This window comes from Sebastes fasciatus, chromosome 8 (assembly GCF_043250625.1).
Source record: "Sebastes fasciatus isolate fSebFas1 chromosome 8, fSebFas1.pri, whole genome shotgun sequence".
NCBI lineage: Eukaryota > Metazoa > Chordata > Actinopteri > Perciformes > Sebastidae > Sebastes > Sebastes fasciatus.
In genome coordinates this window covers 7216268-7236636 of record NC_133802.1, presented here as the reverse complement: position 1 = coordinate 7236636, position 20369 = coordinate 7216268, and the positions used below count along the sequence as shown (strand labels likewise).

Here is a 20369-nt window from a genome sequence, read left to right as displayed (position 1 = left end):
AAGAGGGAACTCTTTGCCAGGAACTTTTAGTGCCTTTTAGGAGAACTCCTAACTGTAACATGGTAAGACACTTGAATACAGCTCTTGCAGTCTATGATGAAGACTCACCAGAGCGCTGGTGTAGGTGGGGTCTGAAGTATCGTCCTCGAGGAAGCGTGACAGGCCGAAGTCAGACACTTTGCACACCAGGTTGCTGTTGACCAGGATGTTCCTAGCTGCCAGGTCTCGATGGACGTAGTTCATGTCACACAGGTACTTCATTCCTGCTGCTATGCCGCGCAGCATTCCCACCAGCTGGATCACTGTGAACTGCCCATCATTTTGCTGTAAGAAAAAAAACATCAAATTAATGTTTGTCTTTTGTGCTGAACAATGCAAATGACTGAACACTACGTCTGCTGGAAAATAGGACTGTATATCTGAATTCCTACAAATTCACTACAAATCAACCACATGTCCATTTTGGCTTGGATCAGATCTCTTACAAGATTTTTCTCCTGTTTATTCCGTAGTCATGGATGGATAATTCCATTGAAATTGACCTTCAAATTTCAATAGTCTTTTTTTCCAGATTTGTTTTCCAAGAACTCTTTTTCCTCCAACCGTAACAAAGCTGAAATTGCCATGAAATTTGATGTGATTATTTATGGAAGATGATCTTTCCTTGTACACCAGAATCACACCGAATTAATCACTCAAAGTTTATTGAACATGACTGGGAGATGGGAATGGTGGAGCAGGATGACGGTTGCATTGTGGGTAAGGCTACAGGAAGGACCTCCCATGGCTTCAGGCTCAGCTAACCCCCCAAAAGCCTTCTTGACAATACAGAGACAACTGACCATTGCAAACAGTTGGTATAGGCTTGGCATGGCTGGCTCGCCATGATTTTGATTTAGTGATCTGTGACTCCTTGGCTGGCAGTTGATGGCTGGCGGCTTAGATATGGAGGGAGTGACTGCAGACATGGTAAAAACCTGCCAAAGTGAAAGAGTAACCAGAATCGGTGGCCATGTGGCTGGACTCTGTCCTGAACAGAGGATAAGATGGGGAGGCTGCTTGGTGATAAGTGATATGCCGAAAGCCTGTAACCCCGGGTTCACATAGGCCAGTGATAGAGACTCAAAGCTCTCTGGAGGCTGAATGCCTTTCATTTGGAAATTTTAACTGGCAACTATTGTTTTATGCCATTTTATAATATCAGCAGCTTGAACTTGATGACCAGCCTTGTTTTGTGGGCTTTCAATCGACTTGAGCCAGTTCTACAAAAGACCACGAGATGTGTTGAGATCACTCGGCCAGCACCCTGTTCCCAGTGACCAGCTTTCTAGTCTATGCTTTGAAAAGAAATGTCTCATTGCAGCAGGTGCAGTGCAATGCATGAGTAGATAATGATCAGCGGCTGGGAGTCAACGTTGTCATTAATCAGTATGTCGCCTTTACCCTGAGGAAGGAGTCGAGGGATCCGTTCTCCATGAACTCGGTGACGATCATCACGGGGGTGCTCTTGGTCACCACCCCCTCCAGATGGATGATGTTGGGGTGGTCGAACTGGCCCATGATGGATGCCTCGCTCAGGAAGTCCCGCCTCTGGCGATCAGTGTAGCCCGTCTTCAGCGCTTTAATAGCCACCAGGACCTCTCTCTTCCCAGGCTGCCGGAGGTTTCCACTGCACACCTCCCCAAACTCACCTGGCGGGAGATGAGAGCAGTCAGTGGAAAGTGAATGACATTTTAAAAAATGCAAAGTTAAACAAATCATGTCTTCATCTAAAAATTTTAGTTATCATAGTTTCATGACATGAATGATACATGAACTGTGTTTTTATCTTGCTAGACAGTAATATGACATGTTGCATGGAAATGGCAAGGCATGCCCTGATGTACCAAGCAGTGAGTATCCTCAGAGCTCTGCTGAAAAGTTCCAATAAGTAGCCTACCATAAAGTGTCCTCTTGTGAAAACCTCTCTTCAGTCCTCACCTGCTCTCTCTTGATACCTGACATCATTTCCCTTTTCATGCACTACATGTCTTTTCCTTTACCTGCACCAATGACTTGCTCAATCTTGACATAGGAAATGTCAATCTCCTTGGCAAACTCTCTGACTGCTTCATTGGGGTCTTCGTATGTGAAGGGGTCGATGTAGATCTTCATTCCTGGTGACACTTCAACAGATAGAGATAGAAGAGACAGCAACAGCTATATACACACAAACCGAAACATAACAGCATAGAGCATTTTTTACATCCTCTACCAAACCAAAACCTGCCACATGGAACATCAGTGTTAACGTCTGTCAGTCTCTCTGATAACCAGTGGTGTAAATATCGACGGTGCGGCGCACCGGGGACCAGAAGCTGTCAGGGATCCAAAAATCCCCTTCCTACACTGTGTACATACTGAATCCATTATATGCACTTCTGTTACGTCATGTTCTGTAAACAAACCACGAAGGCTACCTATCAGCTCTGCGCTCGAGATCAGACTAGAGACGTAACCACTTATGTTCCTTCGTTTGTTCTTTGTAAACAGGAAACACATGTTTAATATTGTGATATTTACTTGAAATGACAAACAATATAGACGACAGCAGTAGGAAACTTTCAGCTCCCTGGCGATCTCCCTCCAGCAAGCTGTCACCTTATTAAGGTTTTTGTAGTAAAATGAGGAGGTATCGTATAGATAACTTCTCATTTCAGCTTTAATCAGCCGCTCCTGGTCCATGTAGGCGATTTTAAGGCGATTTCAAGGTGATTTTAAGGCGATTTTAAGGCGAGCAAGGGGAATAAATAGAAACAGGGCGTCTTACAAAAGTTGGTGTGCCACATCGCGCTGCGTCGCTCATGGCCAGGACATTCCAATAAAAAAGTGTATGGTTCTTAAGCAGTGTTGTTAATGACTTTGCGGAGCACAAGATCTGTAGGATAAACTTCTAATGGGTGAGTACTGGTTTATTTTTGTTATTATGGAGTTGGATCAGGGATTAAAATCTATAGCACTGTAATTGTTGTGTCTCATATGTTGGAAAATGCGCACTTACTGTATTCCGTTTATGTGAGAACATTTGGCCGCTGAGTCCAGGGCAGGCTGTTAAATTAGCGTTGGTAAATTTGGGTTTTGGCTGCTGTCCGTGGTGCTGATCTAAGGCTCGTACTTGCAGTACGGGAGTTGCATGGTGAGCCTCTCGACGGTGGCATAGCAATTGTCTGCTTTGCAATTGTTTTGAGTGGTTGTGTGTGTGCATGCGTATGTGCGCATGAGTGTACGCTTGTGTTTGGATCGAGGGCCCAAGAAAAACATTTGCACCAGGGCCAATCACAATTATGTTACACTGATGCTGATAACAACTGTGCACTGTAAAAAGTGTTACTTACTGTGACCACTGGTGTAATGTTGGAGTTTGTCTGTGTACTCTGATTCTGTTCTGTCTGTACTTCTCCCCCTGGAGATAAAAACACAGATGCATGTCAAGAGATCCACCACGTACTGTGCAACTGATGAAGACCGTGTGATATACGAATGAAGCTCTGGAAAAAAAGCTGGTAAGTGGACTTTGAGTTTGAGTTGATTGTTCTGTCAAAACACACGGACAGCGTAAGTGCTTAAGTTCAACAGACGCCTTCATGAATGAGCTCCGCATGTTTGTCATCCTAAGCATTAGGTTCAGTATCTCGCTGAAGAACACTTCGACATGCAGACAGGAGATTTTTTGACTATTAACAAGTGAAAGGACATATTTATATAAAATTTATGTTAACGTATTTTTTCACTACTTGTGTACATAACAATCCTGTTTATTCTTTATCTTTATTTGTCCAGCTTTGTTGTCCCTGTTCCTAGCTGTTATTTCTATTTCTGTCTGAGTACATCGAGAGAGATGCAAAAAAGATTCCTTGTATGTGCACAAATACTTGGCCATTAAAGGTGATTCTGATTGCTCTCCATTCATTAGTATTTCTAGGGGTTGTTTGAAGTGACGAACCAACAGAGAATTATCACCATCTCTTCAGGTTCCCAGAGTTTTTCGGGATTTTTTAGCTCATTGTTTTGGTTTTAGGCCACAGTTGGTGTGAGGTTTAGTTTACTGTAGATAGTTTTCTAACTGATCTAACAGCTAGCGATGGAAATAAGCCACCATTAAGTGATACTCCTTTAACAGTACATGATGTTTGGTACTTAAAGGTAGGGTTGGTAATCTTAAGAAACAAGCAAGAGCAGGTCTAGATTTTAAAAATTAACCCAACCGAAAAACCCAGTCCAGTGTTGCCAACTCTTTTCCAATGAAAGTAGCTAGCAGCACTAGCTCCAAAAGTCCCTAAATCTAGCAAGGAAGTTGCCAAGTTGGCAACACAGTCCGTCCCTTCAGACCTCAAACACACAAACAGTCTGGAAGACTCCAGTGATGCGCAATTAGTGCACAGGTAGAGTGCGCACAGATAGGTAGGTAAACTTTATTAGATTCATCATATACATATAGGTATATACATAAACTTTGGGGCAGTTAAAGTACGACCCGCTCAACCCACTGAGCTACAGCTGCCCCCCGTTATTTTTTTATGTCAGAGGTAGGTGACAGGTAGGTATTATTACAGTCCTCCGACAGCCACAGATACCGGATTTCATTATTTTTTTATGTCAGACCATTTGACGTATTGATTGCTGTCGGGATGTAAAGAGAATTTAACAAATGTACCAACATTTTTTTGAAGATTACCAACCATAGCTTTAAATGGAAACACACGTGTCATTATTTGATTGTTTCATTGCCTGTAACATTACTGGCTCACCTGCAGCAGACAACTATGCAGACAGTGATGGCAATGATGAGGACTACCCCTGCAGCAGCCGAACCGATGATGAGGGGGAGCTTCTCCTGGATACTGGAGTTATATTCCTCTACAGGTAAAATGACAGAAAACCAAGAAATGTGACTCATTTTCAAATATGGATGTATCCCGGGGGAAAACACACGCACAAATCTAGTTGGTCAGTAAATCTGATTGCCATTACCTACCTTCAGTCATGGTTTGGAAGTACATTTTGCCACTAAAGCGTCCAAATCCAGCGACGGTCCGAGCTCGAACCTGAAAGACGTAGATAGATCCGGACTTCAAGCCTCGTATGACGGCAGTGTTGGTCTGACTCCTCGTTAGAGATGAGTTCCACTCTGCCTGGTTCTAAAACACATGCATCAGAAATTATATATCAGATAATTACAGACAAATGCATTTCACTATAATCAAGTCACTACAGCAATAAGATTGTCACAGTCAAATCAGTCGTGATGTCTATATTATGAGCCATTGTGGAAAAGACTGAGGAGGCCTGTCTTTGATGTACCTTCTCATAGTACTGCAGTTCATAGTCCAGGATCACTCCATTGGGCTGATCTGGCTGGGACCAGGAAAGGGTGATGCTGTTTGGGGTTCTGCTGACCTGGTGGATGATGGACACTGCTGATGGTGCTGAGAACAAAACAAGGGGAAGCCAAGTTAGAGGCTGTAGAGAAAATACTGTCAGGCTACTGAAACTGAAACTACTGAAATTATAACTAAAACTGTTGAACCGATGATAGTCATGATCACTTAAAGCTTCAGTAGGCAGTATATTTTTGGCATCATTGGGCAAAAATTCCATAATAACCTTTCAGCATATTATAATTCAAGTGTTCTGAGAGAAAACTAGACTTCTGCACCTCGTCATGGCTCTGTTTTCAGGCTTTAAAAAAATCTAGCCTGTAACGGGAGACTTTGACCAATCACAGGTCATTTCAGAGAGAGAGCGTTCCTATTGGCTGTGCTCTGGCTGGTGGGCGGTGCTTGGTATTTCTTCAACAGATCTCAACATGGCTGCCGGGTCACAAACGTTCTCATTTTACAGCTAAACAGTACACTACAAGATGTTTCTGAAAACATTTGAGGAGAGAAATAGGCATTACAGTAACAGAATACTGATTCATATTTGATCAGCGCTGCCTACTTTGACCGTTTTATCGGACTTCGCGAGTTATTGACAGCTGGCTCTCATAGATGGCAGCTGGACGGCAGACTCCAGCTCGTGGGAAATCTTGCAGATGCCATTAGGAGCACCGGAGGACAACGGATATAGCAACCGTTTTGTAAAAATAACGTTTTATAATCATATTTGCTCCATTTCTACCTACTGTAGCTTTAAGTCATGCCATGTAACGTTGGGTTAGCCTCACCAGCCTGGTTGGTGGTGATGTTGACAGATGTGTACTGTGGTGAATAAGGACTCTGGTCAGACACTCCATTCACAGCTTGTATTTCAAAGGTGTACTGGGTGTGAGCCAGGAGGTCGCTGATGTGGACGCTGGTGTCGGTCAGTCCCAGCTGACGTGGGACAAACTGCACGTTGTCTCCACAGCGGGTGCAGCCACCACGCCCGCTGCCGCAGCTCTTACATATGATGTTGTAGACAACATCTTCTCGGCCACCGCCCTCCTGTGGTGGGCTCCACTCCAGCCTCAGAGAGGTCTCGTTCACTATGGAGATGACGTTTTGCGGAGCTGATGGAACAGCTGGAAGAGAAAGGTAAAGAAGACAATTATACTAATACTGTACTTAGAAAATACTAGGGGTGTAACGATTCACCTACTACATCGATGTATCGATTTATATTACTACGATCCAAATACATCGATAGGCAATCGGCAAGTTGTTCTTCACGGGGGACATATATTGATTTGCAAAGTAAATATTCAATTGTATCGATACTAAGAATTTGCACCTTATATTTAAGCACGACAAAACGTGATATGGATGTATTTTTTAGCACTTTTAATAGTAAAGAAATGTTAAACGTTATTCTGGTTCACTCTCCCAGTGTATGACGTCATGGCCATGCGCCAGCAGCGCATCTCAGAAAGACGACAACAAAAATAATCATGGTTGATGGCGGGGAAGAGCCAGGTGAGCGAGAGATACTGTATGTTGGCAAAACCCTTTTTTCACCTGTTCTTAAGTCACAAACACAGAAGAGAAAACTATTTAGATCTGACTTAGAAAATGGATCACCAGCATTTTTTTCTCACTTGCCTCTCCTTAAATCCCGATCACAAAACAATTATTTCTTATTTTGAAATCAGGAATATTTAGATGACAAATATTTTTCTTGTGATAGCAAAATAGATAAATAATAAAAAATCTCATTCACTTTTGAACGTTGGGTTCAAGAGGAGCAATGTGGTTCGTTCCTAGTCATGGAATAGTGGACCAGTTCTTTACCCTTGAGAGGATACTGGAATTGTCCCAAAGTCAAGTACATTGTCATTGGGTGTTGAGCTCCACCGTTGCAATTTTCTGCAATTTGACATATACATTCAAAGACTTTAAGATTTCACTAAATCAGTTTTTTTAGCTCAGAATTCTCCCAATTTATATTAGGGTAAATAAGGTATATTTATTTAGAGCAGGGGTGTGCAAACTACGGCCCGCGGGCCAACTGCGGCCCGTGGTTCATTTTTAATTGGCCCGCAGCAAATTCTAAAAATATAATGGCATGTGGCCCACACATAAAACTTGCGCTTGAGTGTATTGTAGTTCTTAATTTCACCACTAGATGGAGCTACTGCCTTCAACAAGGCAGATTCCCTGCAAAACACAATTAATCAAAGAAAAGGTTTGCCACTGATGACCAAAAATGGCAGAACCAAAGAAACGCAAGATAGCAAGTGAGTGCAGAAAATTTCAGACACGGTGGGAAAATGAATGTTTTTTCATAGAGGTCAAGGGGAAGTGTGTCTGTTTGATTTGCAATGAAACTGTTGCAGTGACGAAAGAGTATAATGTACGAAGACACTACGAAACCAAACATCAGACCTACACGTCCTACACTGGTGTTGAGCGAGAAGAGAAAGTAAAGCTAATGGCAGCTAGCCTGCTAGCTCAACAACAGTATTTTTTCCGTGCTAACAAAACACAAGAAAATGCTACAATAGCTAGCTACGAAGTAGCTCAACTCATAGCGCGACACGGGAAACCTTTCTCAGATGGGGACTTCATAAAACAGAGCCTCACTAAAGTCGCAGGAATAATGTGCCCGGAAAAGATGCATGAATTCAACAGCGTGAGCGCGTCCAGAAACACAGTTGTGCGGCGAATCGAAGACTTGTCAGCTAACTTAAAGCATCAAGTATCACATAAAGCTTGTGCTTTTCATTTTTACTCGATTGCATGTGATGAGAGCACAGATGCCACAGACACCGCACAGCTGTTCATTGTTTTGCGGGGAGTTGACGATAACTTTTGCATTACGGAGGAGCTGCTTGATCTCAAGGGTCTCAAGGGCACAACAACGGGTAAGGACATGTTTGAAGCTGTGTCAGATGCGATTGACAAGATGGGACTTAAATGGGACAAGCTGTGTGGAGTTACAACCGATGGGGCTCCAGCTATGACGGGCGAGCGCAAAGGAATGGCCTCTATGGTGTGCGCCGAGGTGCGAGAGAGTGGAGGTGAGGCTGTTAAGATGCACTGTATCATCCACCAAGAAGCCCTCTGTGCCAAGACAGTCCAGCTTGGCGATGTGATGAACACAGTTGTGAAAACTGTCGACATAATTCGAGCACGAGGGCTCCATCACAGGGAATTTCAAGCTTTCCTATCTGATGTTGATGCTGAATACGGGGACCTACTTTATCATTCTGAAGTGCGCTGGCTCAGTCGCGGCTCCGTGCTGCAGCGGTTTTATTCCCTGAGATCAGAAATTGATCAGTTTTTGAAAGAGAAGGACCGACCTCTTCATGAACTGAGTGACCCTCTATGGTTGGCAGACCTGGCATTTCTAGTTGATCTTACTGGTCATCTCAACACACTGAACAAGAGCCTGCAAGGCAAAGACCAGCTTGTGCCACAACTTTACGCACACATGAAAGCATTCTGTGTGAAGCTTCGTCTCTTTGAGACACAGCTACGTAACTTCAATGTTGCGCACTTCCCCACGCTGTCCGAAGTCAAAGTTGCTTTTCCAGAGGTCAACCTTTATGCTAAAAAGGGAAAATATGTGTCTGTCATCACATCTCTCATGACAGAATTCAGTCAGCGCTTCCAAGATTTTCCTGCCATTGAGAAAGAAATGAAGCTGTTCTCGACTCCCTTCCTGATGGATGCAGAAGAAGTGGAAGAGAGTCTGCAATTAGAGCTCATCGAAATGCAGTGTGATGATTCTCTGAAGAATCAGCATCAGCTTCTCCCCCTACCCGACTTCTACCGGAGCTTGGAAGAGGCCAAGTTTCCTCTGATGCGACGCCACGCAAAACGAATGATGAGTCTGTTCGGCTCAACATACATGAGCAAACATTTTCTCTGTTAACTCTGAACAAAAGCAGACTGAGAACCAAAATGACCGACAGCCATCTCTGTGATGTCCTCCGCATCTCAACCACCAAACTTACTCCCGACCTGCCAGCCATCCTTCAGTCCAAAGCGCAGCATCACTGCTCCCACTAAGTGCAGCGCTGTTCCCATTATAGGTGAGTTAAAATATATTACACAGTATTCATGTGTTCAAAAGCCCAATTACTTAATAAATTCAGTCAATTAAAGTTGATAACATTTTATCAAAAACGTTAGTTGATTTGTTAACAACCTCAATAACTTATTATTAATATACCCATCCCCTTTTCCCCTTATTGTCTCCCTGTATACAGAGCTGTGAAAGGGGATCACCATCCTGACTAAGAAGCAATCTCAGGCTGCTGTTTTGAGAATGAGCTGCCAACCCTTTTTGTAACAAAATAAATGAAAACACATTAATGGAAAGTTGTGATGTAGGATTTTTTTTTCTTTAAGCATATTCAAATATCAAGCATAATTTACCTCATTTGATTAATTTTGTTAATTTTAAAACCCTAGAGGTGAGGCGATATACCTCACCTCTAGTGAGTGGCCCAGCCTTTCGTATATTTTTCTGTATGTGGCCCTCAGTGAAAAAAGTTTGGACATCCCTGATTTAGAGGTTTTCATGTTGATTATTTGTATTGTTATAGTTAGTGATAAGGACAATTTTGTATTTCATTTTCAAATGTTTGAAAAAAGGGATTGATGCTCTAACCAGCAACACACCGTGAAGCTGTAGCCTACATCACCTCCTCCTCCACCTGCTGTCCCAAACCGATTTCATCATGCAACTTTTGGAAGAAACAATACCATAGGGAAAGGGGGTGTTTTGAGGTATGATCTATGACATAATTAGAAAAATACGTTTGACTTCATATTATGAAAAAAAAATAGTAATCAAATAAAATATAAAAAATCAAGATCCAGAAATCTAGCGGGGCACGTGCCCTAAACAGGCGTGACTCTTCTGCCACTGGCGTTGAGTTTCGCACCTACTCGGTTTGATTTGTTTGAGATTTTCGTAGTTGCTGCTACTTGGATCGAGTCAAGTGAAGTGGTTTGGGTATCTGATTTAGACTCCACCTGGACGCCTCCTTCTGGAGGATCTCTGAGACCACGTCTAACTAGGTTTCACCCAGGGCAGACCCAGAACACACGGGAGGGATGACATATCCCTTCTGGCCTGAGGGCCTCAGGATGCCCCAGGAGGAGCTGGAGGGCATGGTTAGGGAGAGGGATGTCTGAGATATCTTGCTTGGCCTGCTGCTGTGACATGGATCTGGATACTTGTCAGAAAATAGCTGGAAGGATGGATTTTTACTTATGTCCTGTCTGACTTCTGTTGCTCCTACAGTAGTGTTAATATGGTAACGATAGCCTCTGAGCGCGGTGAACGGCGTTACCACGGTTTGACACTCGGTGGCTCACGTTACTGCAGTCTTGGAAAGGGAGGAGTGAGCTGAGGGGTATGCAGTCGGTTGCAATCTGCAACCACACCACTAAATGCCACTAAATCCTAGGCACTAGGGATATTAATTGTTAACCGTTTAACCGTTAACCGACATGGATAGGTGCATGTTCATATCAAATTATTTGAGCTGCTGTTTGCAGCAGGCACACACGACTGTGCTGATATAACGGTTTGTGTATACATACTTGTACAGGGCATCTGCGAAGGGTCGGAGTCACTGCGGTAGTAGCTGTTGCGGCAGACACAGTTAGTTGCTCCCTCACTGGTGGTTCGACTGTTAATGGGGCACTGCAGACATGTGTGGTCTCCCTGTGCCGCCTTGACGAAGCCTGATACACAAGCTGTATGGGAGATATACAGCAGTGTGAGAAGTGCAGGATCCACAGAGAAAAGAGGAAGGACAGAAAAAAAGAAATGAGACCACCAAGCTTAAGAATAAAATGATGGTATACCATATAAGAGAAAAAGAGGGAAAAAAGGTCCACAGTTTCAACTTCATATCATGTTGGCTATTGGCTGCTTTAGTATCAGAACCATAAGTATTGGTAGTCAGATACAAAAACACTACGTCTGAGCTTCTTCATCTCTATATTTTCCCCGCAGAGCATATGATAGCCAGACATCAGCATCTCATAAAGGTCAGCTCATCGAAGTGACATGTACTAGGACTCCTTCAGATGCTGTCAGTTCTACTGTCCACAAGGTCATAAAACATGTCAGAACATGTGGAGCTGAGGACACAGGAAGAAAAAGGAGAAAGCAAGAAAGCTGTAGTATCAGTGTTTTCAAATGTTTCCTCTGTGGATGTATGATCGTAGATGATGCTTACTGTCCACCACTGTGTCTTTATATGTTATAATAATATGGTCCAAAAATGATATAACTCCACCACAGTGCCTATCTCTATGTGTCATCCCTGTGATGGACCGGCGACCTGTCCAGGCTATACCCCGCCTCTCGCCCAATGTCACAACCTCTTATAACGCTAAGCAGGTGGCTGATTTGGTTAAAAAAAAATATATATCCTGATACCAGGCGGCAACCTCGGGTTCTGATAAGTGAAGTACGGCCCCAGCTTGTAGAAACAGACTGGAGTACAAGCATGGGAGCAAAGCAATGTACTGCTGTGGACGGAGGCAGCAGCAAAACATATTTTAGACACCAAAAAGCAAGGCTTACCTAAAAAAATCTATATCTGTTTAAGTGTACGCTATATTTAGAATAACTTATCTATGCTCTCTTCAAAGCCAGCAGACTCCACGTACACTTAAACATGCAACAAACAACACTATATTAAAATAATTAAATAGGCAATAAAATACACAAATGTGTTTCCTTCACTTTAAGCAATAGGCCGGCTCTACACAAGTTGAATAAGGTATTGGGAAAAAATATATAATTTGTGAAAAAGTATCCTAGCTTAAACATTCCTGTGTATTAGATAATAGTTACTTCAAACACTACTGGGGAGCTTATCACGTGTCTCTATGGATGGTAGTACAGACACACCCCAGGGAGAGATTATAATAAAAGAATGATGATTGGGGGCAGGCACTTTCCCGGTATTGAACGGCAGCAGTGCATTACTTTAAGAGGTGATAACCACTAATAAGCTGCCAGTCAGCAAGGTCTATCATATCAAAACATAATCTAGGTATGTACTGTATAGGAATTTAATAATCACAACTAGAATTTGCCCACCCTATGATACCAGTACGTTAATATTGTGTCTGAGCCCATGAACTAATAATTAAAACTACCAATGAAATACAATCATTTATTTCCTAATCATTTGAATTGTGTGATTTTATGCAAATAAACACTATAGATGACAATAACAAGGTAAAAAGGATGTAATGTTTGACTGTCTTCGGGACGGTTGAAATAATTTTTCGGGACAGTTCATGGTCCCTAGACGATGATTGGTGGTCCCCTGGTTTGTCATCAACCACTTGGTTTAGAGTAAAATATTTCACTGGATAAATGAAAACACACTGACCTGCTAATGGCTATACTAGATTTGACTATGTGTCGAACATCTCAGTTACGCTTTGGTTTAATTTACTGAGGTTCAGTGATATGGAACGCTCTGCCATCTCATATTTTAAAGTTGGCACCAGAACGAATTAAGAAAGCTGTTAAAAGTTGTTTTTGATCTCACCGATGTTTTCTTTAAGGATTATGTAAGTTGTTTACTAATAATGAGTGTTAATTGATGATATAATAATGTGAATCTAAATTATTTCATCACTTTGTCTACTTACATACTGTATATGGATGTCTGATAGTGTGTGCAATCTCATCTTTTCCTTTTTTCTTCTACTCTCTCTCTCTGTCTTTACCATCCTTTTGAATATTTTATTCTCATTTTATAATTGATGCACTGGAGAGTGCCCTGATCAGAGTTTGTTTTGCACCTCTTCATCACATTTGTTGTTTATGTAATATCAACTTGTACCTTTTATATATGTGTCAACAAATAAAATATAAATCTAAAAATCTAAAAGTCATATAAAGTCCTTTGGGATCATGTGGTGGGGACTACTAATGTTTGTACATAATTATACTGCCACATCCAATATTTGCTGAAATGCATTTTAGTCTGGACCACAGTGGTAGACCGACTGACCTGCCTATATAATTTATTTTCATTCCTGGAGCTTGCCTGCTAGTGTGGCTAAAATAGGTCAGCTGTGTTTATCACTACATTTTCAACTGACTGAATGAAACGTTCTGCTTCTGACACTGACAATGTAAGCAACATACCGAAGAAGGCCCAAATCTGCTCTAGCAAGAAATTAAGAAAACAAAACAGAGATGTCATACAGTAGAGCAGCAATGTAGAGCAACGCTGGTGAGCTCCTTACCTCTGCAGACTGTACCATTCTCTACCGCCTCGTAGCCGGCTTTGCACATGCAGCGCCCGATGGGTACCATCCACTCCCCGTCCCCGTTACAGTACAGCTTGATGGGTACATCCACTTCCTCCCCGTTGGGAACACACACCCCTCTGGCTGCCACCAGTGAGGTGCTCTCTGCTCCGGACAGAGTCTCGGGGAAGATGGCGCCATTCTGGATCACAGTGGGACATTTCCTGTAGAAGACTCGAACGGCGATGAGTGACATGCAGGCGCCATAGTCCTGGAAAGCGAGGTAGAAGCCGTTGCGCGAAACAGGTCCAAAACTCCGGACTTCACTGTTGATCTTCATGATGCGGCCGCCGAGATCAACCTGAGAGAAGCTCTCGTCGGCCGCGATCGTGTCCACTTTCACCCACGGGTTCTCCATCCAGGGTGGGGACGATTTAGAGGCTGTGTCCGAGTCAGACTCGTAGTAAAACAGGTTGAAGGTCTCCTTGCAGGAGCCGGGGACATTGGGTATGGAACTGCAGTCCCGCACTGAGAACTTCATCTGGACATGGATGCGTTGAGCACCACGGCGGCGGATGTATTTGGTGCGTACCCAATTGTTCTGGTTGCTATCAAAGACATTGCACACCTGGTATGTTCGGATGGTGTTCATGTTTTCATCATACCCGCTAACTTCTTCCCACTAGAAGATGGACAAGAAACAAAACTATTTATTCAGTGACACACACAAGATGTAGAAAAACTACAAATACTTTGACAGTAACAATTATTCCTTAAAGCTGCAGTGGGTAGAAATGGAGCAAATGTGATTACAAAAAGAAGAGAAAGAATAAACATTTATTTAACAGATGGAATTACTGGTTACTTTTCAGATTACTTTTTTAGATTTTATAAATTTATAAAATATAGCATATTGTTAAATATTAAGTCAGTGGTTTCCAACCTTTTTGGCTCGTGACCTCTTACAAAAAGTCAACAGTCAGTCTGTTTCTCCTTGTCTGGTTTTTAGATGTCCTTGAATTGTTAGCAATTCCCCCAAAAAGACATTTCTCCTCTAAACTTTTCACATGGTTTCATTTAAATATCTGTTTGAGGCCCACAGAGGTCGTATGAGCCAATATTTCACAACAAAGAAATGATTAGAGAAAAGTACCAAAACAGTGTTGTTGAACCTTTTTTTTCCCTTCTTTCCTCTCCCATTGATCACATGACCCCTCATATTTATCTTGTGTCCCTTTGGAGGGGCCCAACCCCTAGGTTGGGAACCACTAGACTAAACTAACTAACTGTATATGAAGTAGTTAGAACTAGCTCCACCTCAAGCAGCTACAACAGTAAAGCCTCGTTTATGTTCACATAATTCAGTGAGCTGGCGAGAAAATTACATCATCGCGGCTTGCGCGTGGTGCGCGAAGGCTCCGCAAGTTGTCGTGGTGGTTTGTCGTGCACCTCTAAATACAGTAATTAAGACTTGGAGGTAAGCGACAGTAATAATTTCAGTTCACAAATGCAATGTTTGGCGTTATAGGTACGTCAGAGTTTAGTGTTTACTGCTGTTGCCAGGCAACCTACTCTCCTTTCCGGTACCACTCGTTGACTTCTTGCTTATGCACAGAATATTTTGTTTCTATGCCTCCTGGCGTTTTCAGATCATATTGCAACGAACAACACGCTGAGCATAAACGACTCTGTGCATGCTCATAGTGCGCACGTCATCAACGGAGGACCGCGCTACGGTGTCTGACGCGAATATAAACAAAGCTTAAAATGCTGTGTACACATTGAGGCATCAGTATCACTAATCTAATAATGTCTTTTATGATAATATATCCATCACAAGGGACATTGTACTGCAGAATCACTACTTCTACAGCTGATACTTTCACTACATGAAGCTGAAAATACTCCGCTTTATCTTGCCATCAGACAGCCCTTTCCAAAGGGGAACTGAACTGAAAGTGAAACTTATTTACACTCTCTACAAAGCCACTAGACTCCATTAATGAAAACAGTGTAGATAAGTTTCACTTTCTGTCCAGTTCCCCGTCGGAAAATATTCAAGATATAGCGTACACTTAAACTAATACTGATTTTTTTTTAGGTGGCTAAAATATGTTCTGCTACTGCCCTATCCACAGCAGTACATTGCCTTGCTCTTGTGTCGGTACTCCTGTCTGTTTCTCCAAACTGGGGGTGTGTCGACCGTCATCTACTGTTGGTAAAACACTGACTGTGGATAAGAACCTCATACAACCCCACTTCAAATAATCTGAGTAAGTCATTGTCCTTTCATTTGAGGTATTTCAACCAAAAGAGCTGGATGTGTATGGGCTTCCAGCTGTCAATCAAAAGATGTTCATAATGTCTAGTTAAGTCACCACAGCTCCTGTCACATTGTAACACAACATTTGGAAATTGGCTGCATGTTTTACACACGGTTCCTTGTGTCTTGGTTTGTTCCACTCACCCCCTCTGATGGGTTGATGGTCCAGCCCAGTTCTGCTGTTGCTGTCGTTGAATCCATTAGTACCTCTGCAGGGGACAAAAACAAAAAGGTCAGAGTTATACTGTCACGGTGTGGCGCTGTGCCCAGAGGCCGTTGGACTTTTCCTTTTTGTTTGGACTTAAGACTATACTGTGTTTATACTCTTATCTCCCGGGGTCTCAATATTCAACCCCATAACTTGTACAGTAAACAAATCAACAAGTGAGCATTGAATCATGGCATATAATCAACCTCAAACCTTGGAATTGTTTAATGAAGGAATACAAATAAATTAATAAATAAAATGTGATTTTTAAAATAGAGAATTAAAATGAAATTAATAATATTAATGATAGTACCAATCATAAAAAATTTAAATAAAAAATTAAAAGTTACTAATATTAGTATTATTATTATTTTATTTTATTTAAAAGGGACCATGTACAGTTTAAAACATAAATGTCACCATTTGATGAACCGTACCAGATTATAGCTTTAAGCTAATTCACATCTGTATTCCCTACAGATGTGAATGTTATAGTAGTGTTATTAATGTTAAATAAACATTACATAAATAAATATAAGAAAATACAAAATTACCGTGATAATACTAGTACGATATGTAATATTTGCATGCAATATGCACAAAAGAAATAATGTATATATATATATATATATATACATTATTTATGTATACAGTAAATAATGTACAGGATATATATATATATATATATATATGTAATACATATGAACACAACTACATATGAAATTAAGTATTTCCACACATACTTCTCCATCCATAGACATCTACAGGCTTCCATATATAAATAAAATTGTACAGTATTTCTGGCACCTGTCTTCGAAAATACTATCTCAGCTCAAAAACCGAAAGTCATTTCGAAAAACCTGTTTTACTATGAGTGCCGTGAGGCTTCACTGAAGAGACTGATGCATAATGTTTACATAATCTTGCAAATGCTCAAACTGGACTTCCTGGATCATATTTAAAGTAGCCGTAGGCAGTATATTTTTGGCATCATTGGGCAAAAACTCCATAATAACCTTTCATATTCTGAGAGAAAACTAGACTTCTGCACCTCCTCTGTTTGCAGGCTTTAAAAAATAGCCTGCCATTAGGAACACCGGAGGACACAGAGGCACAGGATTTTTTTTCAGATTACGTGTCTCATGCACTACTGCCAGGAAAGAGAGACATTTTATATTTTATATAATAACCTTTTTTAATCATATTTGCTCCATTTCTACCCACTGCAGCTTTAATGACCTCACCTGTTCCTAAAACAACGCACCCACACTAAAAATATCCCTTGCAGTTTTTAAACACATCTGCTAATTTTAACAAAATACCACAACATCCTGACAACCCAGACATCTGTTCTCTCTGTCACTACATCCATAAGCCTCTGAGGGAAGTCCATAATCTCCATGCCATCCCCCCACCACAGAGTAGAAACTGTCAGGTGAAACCATGCTGCTAGGACTGTGTATCCAACACATCTTCAATTATTTACATCATCCAGAGAGTCTGCTGATGAGTAAAGCCTCTTCCTTCAGTGGCTTCGAAGGAGGTAAGAGATGATCACAGCTCACAGATCATCACTGCCTGCCTCCATGTTCCCAAATCGAATTATAAAAGACTTTTAAATGACAGTTGTTTTGTTCTGGTGCTTTTATTGTTTCCTATGATCCACTCCTTATTAACACTACTGCACAAACTCACGCACACAATTTGCCCACTTCAATGAGTCTATGCATAAAAGTAGCTATTAGCCTACAAACAGAGCAGAAGGAATTCACTGAACGCCCTAAAACATGCTTTCAGTTTCACATGTCGTTAGTTAGCAAAGGAGAGTGCACCAGAACTGTAGCATTCACATTAAAGCAGCAGTGGGTAGATATGGAGCAAATATGATTAAAAAAAGATATTTTTATAAAACGGTCACTATATCCTGACAGTAGTGCATGAGACAGGTAACCTGAAAAAAATCATGTGCCTCTGCGTCCTCCGGTGCTCCTAACGGCATCTGCAAGATTTCACAGACCGAACAACCAATCAGAGCCGGCTGTCAATCACTCTCGAACTCCAACCAAACAGTCAAACTAGGATCAAATATGAATCAATATTCTGTTACTGTAATGCCTATTTCTCGCCTCAAATGTTCAACATCTTGTAGTATGCTGTTTAGATGTAAAATGAGAAAGTTTGTGACCCGGTAGCCATGCTGAGATCAGTTGAAGAAATACCAAGCACCGCCCACCAGCCGGAGCACAGCCAATAGGAACGCTCAATAGGAACGAAGTTTCTCTCTGAAATGACCTGTGATTGGCCAAAGTCTCCCGTAGATTTTTTTTAGCGCTCTTTTCTCATTCTTCAACTACAACACAACTACTTCCGTTACTTATAGCGCGTACAATCGTGTGCACTTTTAACTGTAACAGAAGAACTAACATCATCAGAATGCACATAACTTTGGGTTGGTAAGTGGTGAGGGACAGGACGGTTATTTCTCTGCTCTGTTTTATGAGTAATATTTTATTGTTTAAAATCCTGAATGTCCCGTACCATCAATTTTCATATAGTAGTAATGACCATGATTTTACTAGAAATACATCAAGAAGTTGTTTTTCACTTCCTGTTTCAAAAATCGAATATCACAATATTATGTTTTGTGATACTGTATCGATTGTCAAAAACGCTGTAGCGATTTTTAATTAATAGTTTACTGTTTAATCAATACTTTATTTAATTTGCAAAGAGATGCACCCTCTCAGTGTTTTTTTTATTCATTTGCTGATTTTATGCATATAGTGGTGTATTCTTTATACTATGACAGTTTTCCTAAAATGTGATAAAAATATATTGCCTTACTTACAGTATCGCAATATATTGCAATATTTTAATTGTAACCCCTGTATCATGATGCGTATCGTATCGCCAGATTCTTGCCAATACACAGCCCTAATAACAAGTAAAACTGTTATTAAAAAGATTTTAAAGAAATATCTGATGGCACAGAACACCAGCCCCTCTCCAAATATGACACGTTGAGTAGTTTTTACCGTGGTAGTAACTAATAGGGATTCCGGGTAAATTAATAAAATAAATAAACATCATCACACAAGAATTGACAATTGGACTCATTGGATCCACAAGAGTCTCAGCCTTTTTTTTTTTTTTTTTTTGACTTATATAGCGCTTTTCTAGTCTTCCGACCACTCAAAGCGCTTCCAGTCATACAAAATGTATACAATTCCAAGACTGTTTATGGACCCCAGTATGCAGAATTAATAACCCTAACACACCATTTTAGAATAGGTGAAAATTACACATTTATACTACATGCAAAACACTGCATGTTTTTTGCCCAAAACTGCATGGGATTACCATAAATTGGGCATGTCTGTAAAAGGGGGGCTCATGGGTACCCATAGGACCCATTATCATTCACATATCTTGAGGTGAAAGGTCAAGGGACCCCTGTGAATATGGCCATTCCAGTTTTTCCCTCACCAAAATGTGTAGGCTATCCCGCGGGTCTCAGAGGGTTGGCAAACTTGACCACTTTTTGAACTACAGCCCGTTTTGAAGTTACACCGGACTATTGTCACACCTAACAATACCTCACAATACAAAGCAACCAAAGGATTTGTGTCATAAATCCATGCCTCCACAAAGAGTATATCTCTATATTATTAATGTGAGTCATGTATTGGTTTTCAGAGTCAGGCTGAAATGCAAGCATCCACTGTTGCATCCAAATGGCCCATTTTTCCGGCTGCTCGCTTCCTGTTAGTATCAGCAGCGATTAATGAGGAGCTGGGAGGGAGCGCCGAGCCAGGTGTCAGCGCCGCCGCTAAACAGGAATAAAGAGGCCATGAGCACTGACCCGCAACCAATTCTCACAGACTCAACCAAGAAGGAAGCAGGAGACAGAGGAGACTGAAGATATGAATGTATGTCTGTGCCACAGCCCTCATAGCTTATGGTCTTTTACACTGTCACCAGTCATTTACAAAGAACAAATTATATATATTATATTAAAACATAATTTTATTAAAGGCACAACATTATTTAATTGGGGTGTTTTGCTTTAACTTTTATTTTATTTTGAAAAAGTGTAGTCAGTTTCGATGGTGCTTTCAGTCAGTCAAATTAGAAAAAT

The 20369-nt window shown here is 41.4% G+C and overlaps 1 protein-coding gene across 2 annotated transcripts in view; it reads right to left on the bottom strand.

The window, feature by feature from the left end:
• The window catches only part of LOC141772247 (ephrin type-B receptor 2-like), a 41720-nt gene that overhangs the window by 4410 nt on the left and 16941 nt on the right, over nt 1-20369 (bottom strand). For both annotated transcript variants that reach the window (XM_074643037.1, XM_074643038.1), the window contains exons 2-12: nt 16168-16232; nt 13698-14382; nt 11016-11171; nt 6206-6541; nt 5341-5465; nt 5015-5177; nt 4788-4896; nt 3375-3442; nt 2043-2165; nt 1444-1691; nt 109-324 (exon numbers count right to left, since the gene is read on the bottom strand). In XM_074643037.1, the coding sequence (XP_074499138.1) occupies nt 109-324; nt 1444-1691; nt 2043-2165; nt 3375-3442; nt 4788-4896; nt 5015-5177; nt 5341-5465; nt 6206-6541; nt 11016-11171; nt 13698-14382; nt 16168-16232 (2294 nt within the window). The remainder of the gene's footprint in view (nt 1-108; nt 325-1443; nt 1692-2042; nt 2166-3374; nt 3443-4787; nt 4897-5014; nt 5178-5340; nt 5466-6205; nt 6542-11015; nt 11172-13697; nt 14383-16167; nt 16233-20369) is intronic.